General features: G+C 49.2%; 1 protein-coding gene and 1 pseudogene across 21 annotated transcripts in view; both read left to right on the top strand.

The window, feature by feature from the left end:
- Positions 1 to 18,437, top strand: part of NFASC (neurofascin) — a 201,247-nt gene that overhangs the window by 105,139 nt on the left and 77,671 nt on the right. For all 21 annotated transcript variants that reach the window (XR_012091204.1, XM_073011570.1, XM_007988770.3 and 18 more), the window contains one exon: positions 12,053 to 12,233. Coding sequence is in view for 20 of the 21 variants with exons in the window: in XM_073011570.1 (XP_072867671.1) it covers positions 12,053 to 12,233 (181 nt within the window). In the remaining variant the exon portion in view is untranslated. The remainder of the gene's footprint in view (positions 1 to 12,052; positions 12,234 to 18,437) is intronic.
- On the top strand, positions 12,246 to 18,431 carry LOC103230242 (large ribosomal subunit protein uL13 pseudogene; annotated as a pseudogene).

The following is an 18,437-nucleotide window of genomic DNA, read 5'->3' as shown; positions in this document are numbered from 1 at the left end:
GCCTCCCTTGGGTCAGGTTTACCCTATATTCAGAGAAAACATAAAGGTCTTGCTTTTAGTGACGTCACTTGGGTTTGTCAGGAAGGAATGCAATAGGAAAAAGTAAAAACAGCGTTATGTTCCTGTGCAGTATTTCACTTAGTTCTTATAACAACCATCTGAAAAAGTCAGTAATGCAGTAATATTTATTTCCATTTTTGAGATTTTTTAAAGGCTTGGAAAACAAGTAAAATGTAAAAGATAAGTGGCAGGATTGAAACCTTTACTCGGATCTTCCATTCCATAAATATTCCTTGCCAGGGACTATGCTGGCCACTGGACACACAAGAATGAACAGGACACGATGTCAGCCTCAAGAATTTCACAAAGTTTGACAGTGTTTGCGAAAGGCATTTAAAAAAAATAATAATAATAATTTCACAAAGTGGGGAGAAAGATTAAGTCAGAAGTTAGCAAACTACAGCCTCTGGGCCAAGTCCAGACCAGTATCTGCCTGTTTTTGTCAGTACAGTTTTATTGGAACAGAGACACGCCTGTTCACTCACTGTCTGTGGCTGCTTTCACACTGCGAAGGTAAAGTTCAGTAGTCGTGACAGAAACCGCGTGCCTCACAAAGTCTAAGATAGTCGCTATCTGGATGTTTACAGATGTTTCCCACCTTTAGTTTCAACGTAGTTTTACTGCAGTGTGCCACATGCCCCAGAGAGGCAGGTTTGTGGTCGAGTGACACAGCGGGAGCACAGGATTCTTCACTCGGCAGATGTCTCAGCAGAGTCTTGAAGACTGAGTAGGAACTGATCACGTGCATGGAGGAAAGATCCTTCCAGGCACAGGGGATCACATGTGTAAGGTATGGAGGCACAGATGGTGTGCTACAGCGTGCAGTTAAAAAGCATTTGGGGTTGGTGGTGGGAGGGTGGGGGGGGGGGCGGTTGGACAGACCTGCAGGAGCCTGATCTCCAAAAACCTTGAGTGCTGCCCTCAGAAGCATGGATCTGATCTTATAGATTAATGGGATGATATGGAAGGGTTTTCGGAGGAGCACTGACATGATCAGATCAGGGGTTTAGAAAAGTCACTGTAATCACAATATGGAGAATGGATTGGATGGAGGAGACCAACTAGGAGGTTATTGCCACAGTGCGTGAGACATGTATGCGAAAGGTGAGATGGGAAGAGTGTGGGGGAGATGGAATGAGCAGCATTGGGGAGTAGGCAGTCTGAGGGCCTTGATGCCTGGGTGTGGGCTGTGAAAAGGGGTGGGTTTTAAAGGCAATTGCCAGGTGTCTGGCTTGGATAACTTGGGTGGGTACCACCAGCAAAGATGGGGACTGGAGATGGGGGTACATGAGCCCAATGGAGACACTGAATTTTAGGCAGAAGAAGAGAATCCAGCCATGTGATCAGTGCCACCATGGAGGCTACAAATGCCAGACGCAAGACCGGGCCTCACAGCGATGTCTCAGAGGCCAAGGAGGAAAGAATGTTAGGATAGATGGAGTGGTTAACAATTTTTGATACCTCCAGGAGGTTTGGCAAAATAAAGACTGAGAACACTAGACTCACCCGTGGGAGGTCAGGAGAAGAGAGTTAGAGGAGCATGAGGAGTGAATGGGAAAGGAAGAAGCCAACAAAGAAAAAGCTTTCAGAAGAGAAGAGATGGAGAAAAAATTCAAATATGCATATTAGGGAGGCTGTGGGATACAGAGAAGGATCTTTTTGTTATAAGAGAGGCTGGGCATGGTGGCTCATGCCTGTAATCCTGGCCCTTTGGGAGACCAATGTGGGTGGATCACTTGAGGTCAGGAGTTCAAGGCCTGCCTGGCCAACATGGTGAAACCTTGTCTCTACTAAAAATATAAAAGTTAGCTGGGCATGGTGGCAGGTGCCTGTAATCCCAGCTATTTGGGAGGCTGAGGCAGGAGAATCACTTGAAACCAGGAGGCGGAGGTTGCAATGAGCTGAGATCACACTATTGCACTCCACCCTGGGCGACAGTGAGAGTCTGTTTCAAAAAAAAAAAAAAAAGATGAGAGAACCTTAAAGAGGTTTCTCTGCTGAGGCAGAGAGCCAGTTGAGGAGAGTGTGGAAGTTCTGGAGAGAGCAACATTTTATGGTCAAGGGCAGATCCATGCGGAAGCTGGGGCTGGGTCCAGGTAGAGGTGGGCAGGAGGAAGGATGCTTTTTTTATATAGAAAGTGGCAGCACGGTAGGCATCAACCAGCATTCTAGGGGCATTTCTGATTCTGAAAGCACTGCCAGTTGCAAGTGATAGAAAATTCAACTCTAATTGGCTTACAAATTAAAGAGAATTGTTAATGTAAATGTATATGTAATTAAAAACCCACAGTAAGCTTGTTTCAGAAAATGCTCAATCAGTAACTCAAACAAGGACATGAAGGATTGAGTCTTCCTATGTCTTCTGTCTGCTTTCTGGGTCATCCTCAGATTCCACATGGAGACCCCCGTTCCCACCCCCAGCAGCTCCAGCCTCTCCTCTTACTGAAGATAACCACAGGGTCTTTTTCAGAAGAGAGGGAAACTCCTCTTTCCCAGAGGCCTCAGCAGAAGTCTTCATGACTCACACTGCTGCTGGCTGGAAGAGATGCCCATTCCTAAACCAGCTGTGGTGGTGACAGGCTAGTAATTGGCTTAAAATAATCAGGTCCTAGCCCTGGAATTGGTGTAGGATTGCTCTGAGAAAGGGGTAGACATGAATTCTCCAAAGAAAAATGTGGGCACTGTGGATGGGAGGAGGATAGTATGGGTGCTGGCTAGGCAGCCAGTAAATGTGTATTAGGGTTCTCTGTGTGCTGGACGTCGTGCAGGTTGAACAAGACACTGTCTTAGCCTCAAGGAACTCATGATGCAGTTGGGGAAACAATTAATTGACACTGAAATCTGGCACTCATTATAGTGATTATATTCCAGAATGCTCTAAGAGCACATAGGACGAGGACCTAATCCAGCCTTGGTGGGAAGGGATGGTGCCGGGAAACCAAGGGAGACTTCCCAGAGGAGGTAGCACCTGACCTGAGCCTGAAAGATGGCAAAGAATTAGGAGAAATAAGGAGAGCAGTAAAGGCAGACTGGGAAAGAAGAGTGATTGACGTAAAGACAGTGTGGAAGTAAACAAAGACCACCCACATGAGAACAAGCGGAAGCTATTTATTCAGAGCTTGCTACAGCAAGGGAGTCAGCCACCATCATCTGCATTTGACAGAGACTCAGAGGCAGGCAGGGGAGTGGGAAAGCTTTGTCATGAGTGAAAGGAAGGCTCCAAATGTGTCTGGGAAATCAGAGATGGGCTAACTAGAAGTGGGCATCTTATGTGATTGGTTTGGGAACGTATTTGGCTTTCTGGTCAGTTCTGAGTCGAAAGTGGCAGCAAGAAATAGGAGAGCTGACAGCACTGAGCAAGCCTGACTGTCCTGGGCTGGGTGCTGCAGAGCTTGTAAGTCCGGACTGTACTGTCATCTAGAGTCTGGCCAGTGTCTGATCTATTCAGTCTGCATGGGGTATAAGTAGGAGTGATCCAAAATGGGATAGGGGAAGATGAGACCGGGCACCCCAGGCCTCAACACAAATGCGAAGGCTAGCGTGGGTCGCCTGGGGGATTTTCCAAGGCCAGCCCTGCAGCCTTAGCCTGGTGTGTTCCTCCTCATGCCCATGCCTTGCCATTGCCCCCATGCGTCACGGACCCTGGGCACAGGGTTTTTGAATATGGAACATTAGGCTGCTGCACAGGGTTTCCAGTTCTTTCCTCCCACACTGTCTTTATGCCAGTCACTCTCCTTTCCCAATCTGCCTTTACTGTTGTTCTTCCTTCACTCAACAGTCTTTTCTTCAAATAAAACCTTATATGAAACCCCAGTATAAAAACAGTGGCAGCTCTGGGGAGAGTGGGAAGGGGGTCCTGAGTCCCACCTGTTCTCCTTCCACCTAACCCTCCTTGAAGAAGGCCCCTGAGTCACTTTCAGAAAACCCACCAGCTCCTCTGGACCCAATGTGAAAATCCAGCACTAACAGATTCTTCTTTTTTTAAAAAAAAAAAATGGAGTCTCACTCTGTCACCCAGGCTGGAGTGCAGTGGCACAGTCTCGGCTCACTGAAACCTCCACTTCCCAGGTTCAAGTGATTCTCCTGCCTCAGCCTCCCAAGTAGCTGGGATTACAGGCGTGTACCCTCACACCTGGCTAATATTTTATATTTTTGTAGAGACAGGATTTCACCATGTTGGCCAGGCTGGTCTCAAACTCCTGACCTCAAGTAATCTGTCCACCTCGGCCTCCCAAAGTGCTGAGATTACAGGTGTGAGCCACCGTGCCCAGCACTAACAGACTCTTAAGAAATCTCTAGCTCTGTCCTCACCCCTCTGGGTATTTTATGTTTTACCCCAGAGGTGGCCATGAGGCTGGCTGCACAGGGTGGGGGTCTTGTTGAAAGAGTGTGGGGTGTCTGGAGTGCAGACTGAGGGCTGGCCTCACTCAGAGACTGTGGAGCCTCCTACCTGGCCTCCCCACTTCCACCCTGGCCCGTCGACATTCTGCCCTCCATGGGGCAGCCAGAGTGGTGTTTACAAGCAAATCTCACCATGTCACTCTGGCTTCAAACTCTGCCGCCACTTCCTGTCATGCTTGGAATGTGCTTTAAGCTCCTTCCTTTGGCCTTCAGAGCTCTCCATGAGCATGTCTTGGAGTCTGTCTCTCTGATGGTCACTTGTTCATTCTTCTCCTTGTGCCCTCCAAGCTCCAGCCATGCCAGCTTCTCTCAGTTTCTTGCATGGGGCAATGTGATTCCTGCCACAGGGCCTTTGCACAGGCAGATCTTCCTGCCTGGGATGCTTTTCTGACCTGTCTTTGCAAGATTAGTGCCTTCGTACCATTCAGGTCTTGGTCAGGTGTCAGCTTCTCACAGTGAGGTCTTCCTTGACCACTCACTTCACTTTATCACATCACATCAATCACTACTGTGTTTTTTTTCTTAAAAAAAATACTTTTAGAGCAGTTTTAGGTTCAAGGTACAGAGAGTTCCCATGCACCCCATCTCCACACGTGCACAGCGCCCTCCATTATCAACATTTGTCACCATGCTAACATGTTCGTCACAGTCGATGAACCTCCATGGACACATCATTATCACCCACAGGCCACAGTTTATGTTAGAATTCACCCTTGGAGTTCTATGGGTTTGGACAAATGTATTACATAATGACAAGTATCCACCATTAGGGCATCATACAGAGAAGTTTCACTGCCCTAAACATCCTCTTCTGTGCTCTGTCTATTCATCCCCCAACCCGCACCCCCAGCAGTCACAGATCTTTCTACTATCTCTATAGTTTCACCTTTTCCAGAATGTCATGCGGTTGTAACCACACAGTGTGCAGCCTTTTCAGACTGGCTTCCTTCACTTAGTAGTGTGCCTTTCCTCCATGTCTTTCCATGGCTTGGTAGCTCACTTCTTTGGGGCACTGAGTAATGTTCCATTGGATGTACCTCTGTTTCTCCATCCACTGATGGGAGGATGTCCTGGTTGCTTCTCTCTGGGTTTTGGCAAAATTATCAACAAAGCTGCTAAACATCCATGTGCAGGTCAGTTGTGTTTTCTCTGTTGCACTTATTGCTACTGGATTTTTTGTTCAACATTTATTTACCGTCTTCCCCACTGGGATGGAAGCTCCATGAGAGCAGAGGGGCTTTGTCTCTTGTCCACGTGTGTGTTCTTTAGAATAATGCCTGCCACCTGGTCGGCTGTGTGAATGAATCCCTGCCGACTGCAGCCCGACACTGACATGGCTTCCGCTCCAGGAGATGAAGAGCTGCCAGCTGAGCCATGTCTCGATGCTGCCAGTGTTCTCTCGTCCCTGTCACTTCAGATGTGTTGTGACCACCAGGACAGCCTGCCCAGAATGTGGCTGCGGGAATGTGAGGAGCTCCCGACGGCGGCAGCTCGTGGGAGCCACGGGCATCTCATCCGTCTGCCAGGGACAGCTTGTGGAATCAACACCAGGAGCCCCCAATATGGGGAAAGAAACCAGGGCCAGGAAGAAAAGGAAAAACAGCAAAGCGGGCTGTGACCATGGATGCGTCATTATTGCAGCCACTTACTACTCACAGTGGTCATGTCCTGGAGGTGGACAGAACGCTTCCCTCATCCCTGTGATCTCAGACCTACTCAGGGGCTGCAGCTGACATTTAAGTGTTCACTCTGTGCCCCATGCTTTGCCAAGCGCTTTACATATGAATTGTGTGATAAATCCTCACAGCAGCCCTCTAGGGTCGGTGCTGTTGTTATCCGCATTTTTCAGATGATAAATACAAAGCTTTCAAGCTCAGTGCTTGCCCAAGCACCGCCCCCTCCCCGCCGCCCCACACTTTTAAGCGGGAAGTGGCCTCAAACCAGGTGGTCTGACCATGCAGCCAATGCTCTCAAACTAGACAAGATACCACCATGTCCAGGGGTCTTCTACCAGGCGGATCATTAGCAAACTCACGTGTGTCCCCCATCTTGGACATTTTGAATCTGAATCTCTCACAAGCCTTGCAAATTTAAAGACCTTGTGTTCAGGCAGGTTGCCCATGTGTGTGGACCATCCCTATATGAGATAACAGGTTCTAAGGGCATTAAAAAATAATCTACAACCTGATTTGGCCCCTGCCTAGAAGATTGAGGGCCCGGGAATCTGCATGTTTGAAGAGTGTCCAGATGGTTCTGAAAAGCATCCAGCCTTCCTCCTGTGTGGGAATGTTGTCAGTAACACGCCTGACCAATGCCATGGAGGTTTTATGAAACAGTACGTAACATGGCAGAACATTTCACCTTCAGGTAGCTCTATTCTCTTTTCTTCCTGTATGGATGAATGTGTGTGCGTGTGTGTGTGTGTGTGTGTGTGTGTGTAGGGGGATTGGGAGACCTCAGATATGCAAGAGCTGAATTAATCATGTTCTCCAGTACTTAGTATACCATCCATCCACAAAGGATTGATTTCTTTGTTGTATTTATTTTTGTTCTTTTCTGCACTGTACCCCTGCCCCCCGCAATGAGCCCTCCTCTCACGTATTTTATATCCTTACAACCTGCGTCTTGTGTTATTATATATAAAAGGATCCTTCAAACATATCATAATTAGAGTATGTTTAATTTTCATGAATGGTATTGTGGCACGGCTGCATTTATCAGACAATTCCTCCTGTGATTCAAGGAAGCACCTGTCTCTCTGAAACATCCTCCTATTTGGTCCTAGCTTTGCCCCCGTGGAACTAAACAGAAAAATTCTACACTCTCTCCCAGCATGTGAATACAATCACTGTGGCCCCTCTTCTTCAGGCTCAACCTACCCCCTCTCCTTTACTTTCCCTCCTGGGATGTGGGAGTTTCCTGGTCCTCCGCAGGGTGATCTCACTAGAACCAACCACCCCTGCATCTGGATGTTGCACTTCTCTGCACCTAAGCAGTCACCTCTGGTGTGGTTGAAAGGCCTGGGAGAGGAACCTGAGAGGCGGCATGACTGGGCCATAGGGCAAGACTGTGCAATGACTAAGGTTGAACAGGAAATGTGGACTTGACTGCTATAGGCTATCAAGCCTGTCCCTTTCACCTTTCTTCCTGGTCATCAGGACAGGGGAAGTGTAAGCCTTGCTGATGTGGGGGTACCTGCAGGCAGGGGATCTCCGCCATCACTCTGCATTGGGTTCTTTGAGCTCAGTACTAGAACTCTCATACTCAGAAAGATGGTGGATTCACTCCTTCCTTTGACTTGGATGGAAATTTCCTCAGAATGGATGGGAAGGGTTGCAAACCATGTGCCTGTCTTCCATGCTGAGTGAGCCCAGCCTGGGGAGCTGAGGGCCCTTATATGCTCACATCAAATAACCTGCCCTCTTCATCCTCTGTCCCATCTTTATGAGCACATAATGGAGACCAATATTATACTTTTCTTTTTTATTGAGGTGAAACATAACATAAACCATTTTAAAGTGTGCAGCTCAAAACTGGGCACGGTGTCTCACACCTGTAATCCCAGCACTTTGGGAGGCCGAGCTGGGTGGATCACCTGAGGTCAGGAGTTCAAGACCAGCCTGGGCAACATGGTGAAACTCTGTCTCTACCAAAAATACAAAATTTAGCTGGGTGTGGTGGCACGTGCCTGTAATCCCAGCTACTTGGGAGGCTAAGGCACGAGAAACACTTGAACCTGGGAGGCGGAGGTTGCAGTGAGCCGAGATGGTGCCACTGCACTCCAGCCTGGGCAACAGAGTGAGACTCTGTCTCCAAAATAAATAAATTAAATAAAGTGCACAATTCAGTAGCATTTGGTCCATTCACAATGTGTGCAACCACAACGCTGTCTAGTTCCAAAACATTTGCATCTCAAAAGGAAACCTCATACCCACTAACCAGTTACCCGCCTTCTCCCTTCCCCTCTGCCTCTGGTCACCAGAGACAATCCGTGTTTTGTCTCTATGTATGTATCTATTCTATAGATAAGACCTAGAGATGTCATATCTATGGGATCATTCCCTGTGACCTTTTGTGCATGGTTCTTTCACCGAGCGTGTTTTCAGGATTCATCCAGTTGGAGCATGTCAGTATTGAATTCCTTCCTATGGCTGAGTCATATTCCAGGGCATGTACATACTGGAGTTTGTTTATCCATTCAACCCTTAGAGGACATCTGGGCTGTGTCCACCCTTTGGCTGTTGTGCATGATGCTGCTGTGAACATTCGTGTACATGTACTTGTTTGATGCCTGTTTTTAATCCTTTTGCTCATATACCTTAGGAGTAGAATTGCAGAGTCATATGGTAATTTTGTGTTTAACTTTTTGAGGAACTGCCAAGCTATACATTTCTTTTTTAAATAGCAACCTTACTCTGGTACTTTTCCTGTACATAAAAAGAGAAAAATGGATGGAAAATCCCTGGACTAGGAGTCAAGAAACCTGGGTTCTTTTTCTAGCTTTGCCACTAACCAGCTGGGTAAACTCAAACCAGTCACTTCCCTTCTCTGGGCTTTTGTTTCTTCATCTGAAAAGAAAGGGGACTGTATGAAACTCGTGTTCTTTAAATTCTTTTCCTCTTGTAAGATTCTGTTGGAAAAACTGGGTTCCAGAGAGGAAAGGGGGAGAGAATTGCTACACAGCTAAATGTGGTTATCTTGAGATTCTTTTTCCACTCTGTGGTTAAATAGTGAATTCAAAATGTCCCATACAATTGGGCTTTTTTTCTTGCCAATGTGTATCTGTTTTAATGAATAGCTTCTGGCTTCCTAGTTCTATCAAGATTCCCAAAATAAAATATCCTTCTCTTTTCCTTCACTTCCTACTGCTTGGCAGCTCCTAAACCAAACACGCTGGTCATGGAGCCCTGACGGGCGCCATCCCCGCCGCCCCTGCTGCGCCTTCCCCTAGCGTAGGTTCCCTCAGCACTAAGGGTTCAGCTGCCTAATCTAAGTCTGGCCTTTGGAGATGTATAAGCCAAGGAGAGGCATTAGTGGATTCTTTCTGCGACAGTGTAAGGACCATCTTAGAGAGTTGGGAAGATGAACCAAAGACCTCCTGTGATGCCTTCTAGCCAGAGGATCCCTCCTTAGGAGATTTTCTACTTTCTCAACCCTCCTTCAGCTTGTTGGTTTCCTCTCCAGAAAGCACCGTCTGTGTAGAGACGGATTTTTTTCTTCCACTAATGAGTAGCCTTCACAGTGTGCCACCCAGGTCCACAGCATGTGCTCTCCTGCGCCGCCTGGTGGTTTTCTGGGGAAACGTGAGGTTTTAAAAAGCACGTGATGGTCCAAATGGCTTCTTATTTCATCCATTTAATCATTCGTTCATTTTTTCACTCATCCATATATCCATCCATCTCACGGTTTCGAAGATCTGCTATGTTTTAGGTACTATGATCGATTCTAAGATTAGAATAGTAAACAAGACAGAGTACCTTCCTTTATAAAGAAGCTTTCATTTTCATAGGGGAGATAGACAAGTGGCTTTTGGAATGAATACAAAGTGAAATGTGCCATAATGGGGGAACTAAAGTGTGTGCAGGAGCACAGATGAAGGACACATATGTCATACCTGGAAAATACTAACGAGAGAGGGCAGACACAGAGTGTTCTAGACAGAGCTTCATGGTGCAAAAGTCAGTAAGCAAGACCAAGCATGAGGTACTGAGGGAGCTGGTAGAAGAACAGTCTTGGCTGGAACACAGGATGCAAGGGAGGGATGAACAGTGAGCTAGCAGAGGGGGCACACTATGCAGGACCTCTGAACCATGTCAAGGACACTACCTTTAACTCCCAAGCAGCAGTGAGCTATTGAGAGTTACACTAGGGGAGTAGCACATTTCTGTTTGCCTTTAGAAATAACAGCTTTGGTTATGAGTAGAGAGTAAATCAGAGGGGCATATCACACTGCCTCCCATAACTGTGTACAATTATATGTGTCAATTAAAAATAATAAAGTAAAACACAAACCACAGCGGGGGAAAGTGGATGTGGAGAGACCACTTAGGAAGCTGTTGCAGTAACTCTGGCATGAAATGTTGGTGATCAAAACCAAGGTGGTAGCAGTGGGAAAGGAAACAAGTGGATGGAGTCCAGAAATACACACAGTAGAGGGTTGGTGCTGGGCCCAGCTTCCAGGATAGAAACTGCAAAAATGTGAATAAGAATCCTTTAGTTTGCCACATATCCTGGCACAGGGGAAGTCCCTTGTCCTATTGCAATAATCAGTGACCTGCTTTCTGCTGCAGGTCTCTAGAAGGATGGCCTTGTTTCCCAGGGTCTCTCGCCCTCCCAGAGAGCAAGCACTGGAGTCCTGTTCTTATCTTCTGCACCCTCAGTCAGGGTGGATGGGAGATGGTGCATGTGCACAATTGAGAGTGGGCTTCAATTTGCTGCCAAATAAAATAGGAGCAGGAGAATGATGTGTCCATTTGATAGGTAGCTATGAATCTAGGAAAAGTGGAGGAATTCTGGAGAAGCCACCTCCTGCCTTCCTCTTTGACTTGGCACCATAGTAGAATAGCCAACTGGACCAATTTTTTAAAGTGTATGTTTCAGAACCTCAGGTAATCTTAAGCACTATATTTGAGTCTCAGCTGCAGGCCATTCTTGCTCTTCTCTTTCTAGAGGAGGAGAAGAAAGGTTTGTCTCTAAGGATCCATTCTAGGTTCCTTGGACAACCATTTTTAACACCATCTCTGTAAGCCCTGGAATGATTTCTTGTGCTTGAGGATGAACACTGAACCATCTTAAATGTTGTTTACTCTACCAGCCACCTGAAGCCCACTTCTTCCTGGTCGTCATCTTACCACTGCCATTATCTATAAAAGGACAATATCAGGGACCACTGTTCCTTAGCTGCACAAAATAGTTGCAGAAATCATTCATTTTTCTGCAAAAATGACAAAAAGTCCTTTGTGCAACCATGTCTTCACCTATCTAACCCATGATTCCCCAGGCCTGCCAGTGTCACCCTGCCCCCTTCATCCTGGGATCAAAGGACATCAGTGCGATCTCATCTCATCTCTGTGCCTCTACTGCAAATATGCTCATCCCCAGGCACACTCAGCACATGTGGTTCAGAGAGGCTGTAGATTGGTGCATTTCTTACCAGATCGGTGCGTGGCATCTTCTGGTTGCTGGGCCTGCAGGCCAATAGGCCAGTGTTTGTTTTCATGACTGTTCTTTGCGGAGTTGCCCTTCCTTCTCTAACAGTAGTTTTCAGCTGGGGCGTTTGCCCTCCAGGGAACAATTGCCAATGTCTGGAGACATTTCTAATTGGTTGTGGTGAAGGGGATGGGCTGTACTGGTTTCTAGTGGGTAGAGGTCAGGGATGCTGCTAAACATCTTACAATACCCAGGACAGTTCCCCACACCAATAATTTTTCAGTCCCACATGTCAATAGTGTGGAGGTTAAGAAACCCTGCTCTATCTAGAACATGACTCTGTGACCAAGGGGGCCCTTGGGTCCTCCAAAACCCTGTAGGATTGCTAGAGCAAACTGCAAGTTCATGAAAAACCCACTTGCTCTTATGTTTCTTTCCACAGCTGAGCTCTGTCCGGGAGGCCCAGTTAAAGCGGCTCAAGGTGACAAGACCCCGAGTGCTGGGGAGCAGGGAGCAGGGCCAGGTGCCGAGGATGGCCAGGCAGCCACTGCCGCCCTGGGTCCATGCAGCCTTCCTCCTCTGCCTCCTCAGTCTTGGCGGAGCCATCGAAATTCCTATGGATCGTGAGTCCTGCCCCATCCTCTTCTCTTTTTCTCCTGATTTTGGGCAGAGCGGTGGGAGGGGAGGGATGGTCAGAGGAAAGTTCAGATCGTTCAAAGAAGGTTGAGGAGAGGGGAAGCAGTGGATTCTGAGATTCAGAGCTGGGTTTCTCTCCAAAGAACTGACACGGGCTCATGTTTGAAAGTTTGAGACTGTATGTTGCAGAGCCAGTTTCTCAGGGCTATGGCTGAGCTGATGCTTGGGGCGCCTGGAGCCAGCTGAGTGGGACCAGAGGTGGCGGAGTTTGGGATTCTGAGTGCCACTTGGGTTTTTCCCTCTGCTCACCTCTCCAGGTCCTCTGTGGTCTTGACTTGCCCGGAAAAGCAGTTTCCAGGGTCAAGTATGGTGGAACAGTTCTTACTTGCCTTTCTAATGTCTGATATATTCAAATCCACACCCTTTGGGCCCTCTTGGCTGGAGGAATCAGGAGGACACAGGCCTGGGAAGGGCTTGGAGCAGAATTATCTTTGCAAAAGATATGGCTAAAGGAGACATTAAAATAGAGCCCCATTATCATGCCACACGGGAGAACCAGGCATGGATTCCTTCTCATTGTTTTCAACTTTCCCGCAGTAAAATACAAAGTAAAATCGCTGTCATTCTGTTTCTCATGGAGGGGGCATTATTTGAGCATCAGAATCATAAAGTAAGGGGCTTAAAATGCAAATCTAACGGCCATGTCTCCACCAACCATATCTGTTGCTGCATTCATCAATGGCCCATTTATTGGCAGCCAAGCTCCTCGGCCCTGCCGTTAGGTGTGTGCCACCTTTACCACAACTCGGACACTTCCGGCAAACTGTCTTAGCATCCCCAGACTAAAATGTGAGCACGCCATCTCTGACCCCTGTTCCTTATGTCAAGGAACAGAGGGGACCCACATGACACCAACACTGGCTTGGGCTCTCTCCAGTTAACAGATGTCTGGGGAGGGGGGCAGGAGAGTAACACAAACTCCAAGAAGTCCTCCCTGAGCTTTCCAAAGCCAGATCCCCTGGTCCTGGAGTTAGCGTAGTTTGGAGAAGAGTTGGAGGTATCTTAGCCCTCTGGGCATCCTACTTCACCAATAATAGCTGCCCCAGAGGAGGGGACACTTCGGATGATAGAACACCAGTAGTAACTCTAAGTCAGACCCGGAGGTAAGATGGGCAAAGCCCCTGCTGCCCTCCCAATACCCCCAGGTATGTGGACTTGCATGTATGTGAGCGTGTGTATGCATGCCCACACACGTGTGCAGGTGCACAGGGAGGGAGGAGAGGAGAGTTGTGAAAGGACCTGTTCCCATGGTAACTGTCTGTGCGGCTGGCTCGAGGAGAGTTTCTCATTAACAGTCCCAGGCAGACAGTCTAATAAGGAGCCTGGTAAGGCCAAGTCCCTGGTGGCAGGGTGTGCAGAGGAAATTGGGTTATCAAGGAAGTGATGAAGGCTCCTTTCTCTTCTGCCGCTTCTCCTCACTCACTCACCTGCTGCTTTGATCCCCCAGGGTCAGTGGGTGAGGGGTCCCTGCAAGGTGAGCCTATAAATAGATGGCTTTGGTGTCTCTCTTAAGAATCCGGAATTCCAAAGCTCTAAGGAAATGGAGACACAGCAGACACCCCAAGGAGTCAGGCTCTCTAAAGCCCCACCTGTAGGGTAGAGCTGAGAGTGTCCTGATCTCCCACCATCTCCCCATTCCAGTGTCCCTGGGATGACCCCCACCCCGTGTTGTGTTCCCGGAAACTCAAGCCTTTACTAGCTTAGAGTCACATAGCAAATGGGTGGTGGAATCAAAAAATAACCTGAGTCTCTTGACCCCCAAATTTGGGACCTGATATGTCCCACCCCCACCTGCCTCCTCTGAGTCCTTCTCCTTAGAAACCACTGGAATCGCAGGCGTCATGCACCAGGGAGAGAGCTAAGTGCCACATGTGCCTCATCGCACGTGGTTCTGGCAGCTAACCCTCAACATAGGTGTTATCCTTAGCCTGCGGGTTAGAGACAAGGAAGCGACAGAGCCGCGATAGGACCACAGCGCCATCTGATGGACAGGGAAGTCCTTCTGCAATGCCATTCCAGGTGCCCTGGCTGTGTCGGGGCAGGAGACCCAGGCTGCCTGGAGCGTGCCCCACACACGTGACACCTCCGTGGTTGCTGCAGGTCCAATGACCCTGGCAACATGTCCAAAAAGAGTCTGCAGAAACTGAACCCACTTTCCAAGCTGACCACCGAAGATGACAGGGGATGAGGGGGCAGGTCCTGGCACTCTATGGCTGAGGCCATCCCCTGGGCCTCCTGTACTGCTGGGCTGGAAGGTGGTGGTCATGCCCTGCAAGGGCATTGGCATTTCTGGCAATTTCAATGGAAACAAGTTAAAGTATCTGGCCTTCCTCTGCAAGTGGATGAGCACCAACCCTTCCCGAGGCCCCCACCATTCCCAGGCCCCCAGCCGCCTTTTTTGACAGACCCTATGGGGCATACTACCCCACAAGACCAACCGAGGTCAGGCCACCCTGGACCACCTCATGGTGTTTGATGGAATCCCACTGCCCCGACACGAAAAAGTGGATGGTGGTCTCTGCTGCCCTAAAGGCTGAGCATCTGAAGCCCACGAGAAAGTTTGCCTGCCTGGGGTACCTGTCTCATGAGGTTGGCTGGAAGTACCAGGCAGTGACAGCCACCCTGGAGGAAAAGAAGAGAGAAAAGGCCAAGATCCACTACCAGAAGAAACAGCAACGGAAACAGGCCCAAAAGAACATGGAGAAGAAAATCACAAGTCCACAGAGGTCCTCAAGATCCATGGGCTTCTGGTCTGAGCCCATAAAGACTTTTTATTCCTCAAAAACAAACAAACAGAAAAAAGAAGCTGAATGCAAAACAGCAGGCAAGCCCTTCAGAGAGGCCCCGGCTGCCCTGGGAAGAGGCTGTCCTCAGCGGGCCTCTCCATCTCACTGGGTCCAGCACCACAGACCTCCTATGTGTGCTGAGCTGAGCCCACTCTCCATCCAGACCTGGGCTGAAGGAAGATCAGGCTTTCTTAACGTTCTTGCCCTGCCAGGTGTTCCTTCTACTCGTTTGTCCCTTCAGCGGACATTATCTGTGTCTCGAAGGCAGAGGCACTGCTTCTATTCTGGAGAGGCTGGGTGCCGCAGCCTCCTGGAGCAGAGCCCCGGACCGCTGCACAATCCCTCATTGAAGGCCCAGCCTCCAGCTCCCACTGCTGTGCCAGCAGAGTCACACGCACCCCTCCCACCCATCCCCTGCCTCCCTCCTTCCCTCCCTGTCCAGCCCCAAGGAGAACAGTATGACCTTTGAAAAAAGCCAAGGGTCGCCTCATCAACCAGAGTGAGTTTGCCAAAAAGTGAGTCTGCTGGCTCTTCTGTCCCTGGCCCTGCATCAGGGGACAGCATTTTCCTCCCAGGAGTGGCAGAAACAATTACCCCCCACCTCCATCACAAATAACGCTGCAGGATGGCCTCAGCTCACATGCACTCTCACACATACATGCACATTCACACATACACTCACACCACGCTCACACCTGCCCACTCATGCACACCCACACACCCACTCACACGCACGCCCTCGTATATCCTCACATGCTCACACTCATGCACACTCACATGCCCTCACATACCCATATGTGCTCACACTCCTGCACATTCACTCCCACTCACATACACCTCAGTCACACGCACTCACATGCCCCATCTCCTGAGGGATGGGTGCCAGAGGTCGTAGGTGTCAGAGCCAGGGAAAGAAAAGAGGCACATGAGTAAAGAAACCTCGCGGACCGAGCAGGCATCTGCCTCAGTCCCCACAGAGCTGAGCTGGAACAGCTGTGGAATTCACTTTCCACTGCCCCATAGAAGGCGAGTGGTGTGACACTGGGTGAGAACTTGGTCACCCTCATCCCTAGACAAGCTGTCCCCCCTGTCTTCTCCCTGTCACAGCTTGTCTTCTGGGTCGATTCTGTCCCTGTAAGAAATTCCTTAGTAGCACAGTGGTGGCTGCAGATGCCATCCCTTTAGTCAAGTAGATTCTCCAGAGGCCCCTGGCCTGATAGTATGGGGGCTGGGGACAGCATCCAACCAGCTCTTGCTGCCTGGAGAGTCTCCAGCACCCACAGTCTCCCCTCTCACTCACCCTTCTCCAGAATGTCAAGGAGAGCAGAGTCCTGAGGCCCCAGCTGGCTTGCTCACCTCTCTGGCCAAGGATGGATTTGTTTAAAAAAAACAAAACAAAACACTGGACCAGGCACTGGGAGAGCTGGTTCTCATTCTAGCTCTGCAGCAAAATTCCTGTATGATCTTAGCCAAGAGACTTCTTCCTTGGATCTGGAGATTCCCTGGACAATGTCTAGAGCTCTTTCCATTGAGTCAGCCTTTGATTCTATAAGAGAGGCTTGAAGTCTTGAATAGGCAAAGGAGGTCCCTTGTCAGGCTTGCTACCCAGGGCAAGACCCCAAAGATGTCCTGAATGAAGAAGCCAAGGGCCTGGGCTAAGGGCCAAGGGGAGTGGGTCCCAGTGACAGCCCTGCCTCTCCTAAGAATGGCCGCTTCTCCCCTCCCAAGCCAACTGTCATTCATCCTTCTAGAGTTACCTTTCTTGGGGCCCTGGCAAGAATATCATATATGGGTGAAGATGCCAGAGACGAGCTCCAGGGAGCATGTGTTCAGAAGCCGTAGATTTTTGCTTTCCCCCTGGACTTTTCATTCCTTTGTCTCCTGCCCGGGCAGCCCTGGGCAAATGGTGAAGCAAATGTCTCTTCAGTCCTCCGGAGGTCACATGAAATAATTATTTTGGATCTTTTCATGAGTCTTCGTCTCAAGACTTTCCTTCATGCACAGCACGTACAGCAGGGCCCTTGTCCTGCCACACTCTGCCCTTCCTCTGGGGTCTCTCTTCCCTCTCCTGCTGTGGTTCTTCCTGCACCTCTTGTTCTGAGCTTAACTCTGGCCTCTCCAGGCTGCCCTCGCTAAGCCCCCAGAATCCTCGTCACGTCTCACTCAAGTCAGGTAGGAAGGCTTCAAGGTCACCATGACTTTGCCCTGATGCTGGCAGCTCGCAACTCCCCACAGAGAGCCCTCACTCTGAAAAAGTCAGCCTGCAAGAACAGTACAATAGTCTGCACCTGCATGAAATGAGAATGTCATGTTACTTTCTGATATAATCATCAGGAGAAGACATTTTAAAGTCGCAGCAACACATGTTCTCTTTTCTGCACATTTTAACCAAGACCTTGTCCCCACAAAAAGCACACCATCTAAAACCTTCCTATCCGGAGTATGGTTCACACACCACCAGCGTGGCGTTGCCCGAGCACTGGTCAGAAGGGCAGAGTCCCAGGCCCCACCCCAGCCCAACTGAATCAGAACCTGCATTTTAACCAGCCCCCGGTGATGCATATGCATGTTAAAATTTGAGAAGCCCAGACCTCAGATACATACACCCACCTGCACAGGAGCACACCTATACGAGCACATGCATACTTCAGGTAGGAGCTGGGGGAGATTTGTGCCGCCTGCCTCCTTATGTTCTTTGTGAAAAGCACAGAAAGGAGCCGTAGACTCTGCTTCATCCCTGGAGCCTCCCATTGAGAAGCATGATTTCTATAGGGCAATGTACCATGAAAGGGGCATTTGTCTCTAGAGTCTTCCATAGGATGGCAAAGGAGGAGATGCCAAGGAGAGAAGGTGTTATGGGAGAAGTGAGACCTTGGAGTTTTGCCCTGCAGCAGTGGTTCCAATCCACTCCTTCCTGGCACCTGTCTTGCCCTCAGCCTCTCCTGTTCACTGTCGGCTGAGGAATCCACTTCCCTCAGTGGCATCAGATGGAGGGAAATACCTTCAAGGCCTCTTTCAAGCAGCATTGTCACCTTGGGACATGTGGACTTCCTGGTGACACTGTCCTTTGATCAGAGCCAGTCTTTCTGCCCAACTCTGTGGTTTTGGTCACCCAAGGGAGGCGTCATCTTCTCCATAAGGCACTCACTGGGTCCGTTCCCCAACCCTGCTTGGTTCTTACACTGAGCTCTGCAGCCAGGAGGAGACAGCCCTGTGCTCAGCGCCCTCCCCGGGTGCAGCCCGCCCACTCCCTGTGTGCTGGGGCGTGAGGACGCCTGGGCGGTTGTGTGCATAACGATGTTCTTCTTTTCTCCTTCTCCAATGCTAACCCGTCGGAACTAACAG

This window comes from Chlorocebus sabaeus, chromosome 25 (assembly GCF_047675955.1).
Source record: "Chlorocebus sabaeus isolate Y175 chromosome 25, mChlSab1.0.hap1, whole genome shotgun sequence".
Classification (NCBI taxonomy): domain Eukaryota; kingdom Metazoa; phylum Chordata; class Mammalia; order Primates; family Cercopithecidae; genus Chlorocebus; species Chlorocebus sabaeus.
This window is presented reverse-complemented; position numbering and strand designations above follow the sequence as displayed.